General features: G+C 40.8%; 1 protein-coding gene across 1 annotated transcript; it reads right to left on the bottom strand.

Moving 5' to 3' along the window:
- Nucleotides 1–415: 415 nt before the first annotated feature.
- LOC148784190 (uncharacterized) lies at nt 416–1,894 on the bottom strand. The gene has a single exon (XM_088877375.1). The coding sequence runs from the start codon at nt 1,822–1,824 to the stop codon at nt 583–585; it is 1,242 nt and encodes a 413-aa protein (XP_088733501.1). The 5' UTR covers nt 1,825–1,894; the 3' UTR covers nt 416–582.
- Nucleotides 1,895–2,537: the final 643 nt, after the last annotated feature.

The raw sequence follows: 2,537 nt of genomic DNA, 5'->3' as shown, positions 1-2,537 counted from the left end.
TAGATTCTGATTAGAGGACAAGAGTGCAGAAGGAAGACAAATGAATTATATCAAGTACTGCATTTTCAGCAGACCATGTAATGATGGATGAAATATCCAAATGAATTTACCTGAAAGCAGAAAAGTCCTTGACTTCGACTAGTTGATTTTCATGCCAAAAGAAACAGAAATTTTCTTTAGAACCATAATTGGCCATCTAAATTTACAGGAGGTAGCATACATAAAGAAAGTCAATCCATTATTGAAATGACACGACCGAGTAGCTACTGAGGCAAACAAAAGTCCTTGCTAGCAACATCTAGCTCTAATTTCAGCTTGCAAGTGGAATATTATGAAACCCAAATATCAACCATGCCCCCGCATCCAACAGAAACCATCTGCCCCCTTGGCCCAGCACAGAACAGATAAAAGAAAGTAAGAACAAAATGTGTTTCAACCTTGGCGGTCCTCATTTACAAATAAAAGCAAAAACATAGGATTTAGGACCAAAATGCTGAAGACTTGTATAATTACACAGATTCTTTTAAAATTTCTTCAGTATATGATAGCAAAAGGAACCACCATATTTTCAAGCAAAAACTGCTACTCATCATCAACCTCATGGACCCACCATCTTGCCCGTGGAAGTACCAAACCCCGCCTTTTAGCTGTCTCTAGAAAGTTCACATCTTCACCACCATCCATATCTTCAACAACCACCTTAAGTACATGCAGAAATTCCAATAATCCACTCTTTCTCTCCCCAGCTCTCACATTCTTCTCTTTCTCCTTCATTGATGCTGGCAATTGACGCCTTCCGGCAGAACTATCACCACCAGTTGTCCCATTCTGCCTCATTTCACCATCACCCCCATCAATATAGTGGAAATCATCAATTTCCTCAGTTCTCTTGGGATGAGTTCTCGGACCTCCATCTCCATTCCCATGTTTAGGCATTTTTCCTTCTTCCGCAACCTTAACAACTTCCTCAGTTACACCAACACCACTCGCCTGTCTCCTTTTGGTGCATCCATATTCTAGAATACATTTGAGCTTGACAATTTCCTCCTCAATCTTACTACTGTCCAAACTCCCACTGAGGTTGCTATTTTCATTCGAATTTTCACCTTTATTTACATGAAAGTCCTTCATAGATTTACACTTTTCCCCCAACTCATGATTTCCATCAATGGCATCAACCTCAGGCATACCATCTTTCATAAACTCACCAATACTTTGCACGACGTCGACTGTGCTAACCTCGACACCATCCTCACTGATTGTGTCTAGTGAATCCGCACTGTCCAGAACAATAACTTTGGTATCACTGATAGCCACATTCCCCTGGTTATCAACCACAATCGCCTCTGTTTCGCCTACAGGAACCGTTTCACCATCCAATTCTTCTCTCTGAATCCTGATTCTCTTCGACTCGAACTCATCATCCGATTGCCCTTCGAGAACCCTAATCTTCCGCTGTCTATCAGACCTATCGCCCGCGTGGACGGTCCTCAGGCCCTCAGCACATAAATCATCCAGGTTTTGGTCCTCTGAAGAATAGAGGTTGGAGACGTGGTGCTCTGGAGGGGTGTGGTATACCGCCTCGTCTTCTACTTGTTGGTTAATGGAATTAGCGCTGTTGGGAGGAGAAACCATGAGGATTCCTGGGGCTTCGGATGGCGTCGGATCAGGTGACGAGGAATAAGGGCCCGGGTTCGACTCCGCAAAATCCTCCGACTCCCGGACGAAGGGGAAGTCGCGGAATTTCGCTTCCTGCGAGGTGGTTGGCTTGCAGAGTTTAACTATTGTGGCAAAGGCATCCTCCTGTTCTTTCAGTGTTTCCATTGTGCCCTCACTGTTACAGTGTTGCCATATGTGTATGAGAGTGGTTAATTTTGTAGGGTTTATCGTTGCGATATTTGTGGATCTTGCTTCGGTTTCGCGTGTGATTATTTAAAAAAAAAAAAAAAAAAGGTTAAATACGCCCCTACAATATCCATAAAGTGTATTTATACATCTGAATTACAAAACATAATAAAATGACCTTCATAATATATATTATTTTTTATGAAGAAAATGTCCTGACTATCTACATCCTTAAAATATCTCTATTACAATCATTTTTCTAAATATAATTTAAATTATTATAAAAAAATTATTTAAAATAAATATGATGCGTGCGATTTTAGCATGGGTCTAAAGTCTTTGGATCTTAATGTTGGATTTGGGCTAATCGAATGAAAGTACTTGACAAAGAGGACCTGCAAAACAACACGTTAGCATTCTGATACTTAACTTAATCCCAAATTTATGAAAAGATAAATAGTAACGAGAAATTATCAGAGAAATGAGAATTTTGTAAGCAAGATCACAAATTCTAAACGAATAGAGTAACAACAAAAGAGTTTTTTCGAGTGTGGAAGGGGAAGTCTGTTGTGGGGTGCCTCTAATATTTATAGAGGAGTCCCTCTATAGCAGGAGTTCTAGGGGGAGCTGTGTGACTGGCAAGAAAAGCGGGATTTTGGGGGATAAGGTTGCACCTTATCCGCTCCTTGAAC

Source organism: Sesamum indicum, unplaced genomic scaffold, assembly GCF_026168435.1.
Source record: "Sesamum indicum cultivar Baizhima isolate 11 unplaced genomic scaffold, ASM2616843v1 HiC_scaffold_14, whole genome shotgun sequence".
Lineage (NCBI taxonomy): Eukaryota > Viridiplantae > Streptophyta > Magnoliopsida > Lamiales > Pedaliaceae > Sesamum > Sesamum indicum.
The sequence above is the reverse complement of the archived record's forward strand: the minus strand, read 5'-3'. Positions and strand labels throughout refer to the sequence as shown.

What these genes read in the sequence shown, in the direction of transcription:
- LOC148784190 (XM_088877375.1), bottom strand. Translation starts at nt 1,824, where the DNA reads ATGGAAACACTGAAAGAACAGGAGGATGCCTTTGCCACAATAGTTAAA.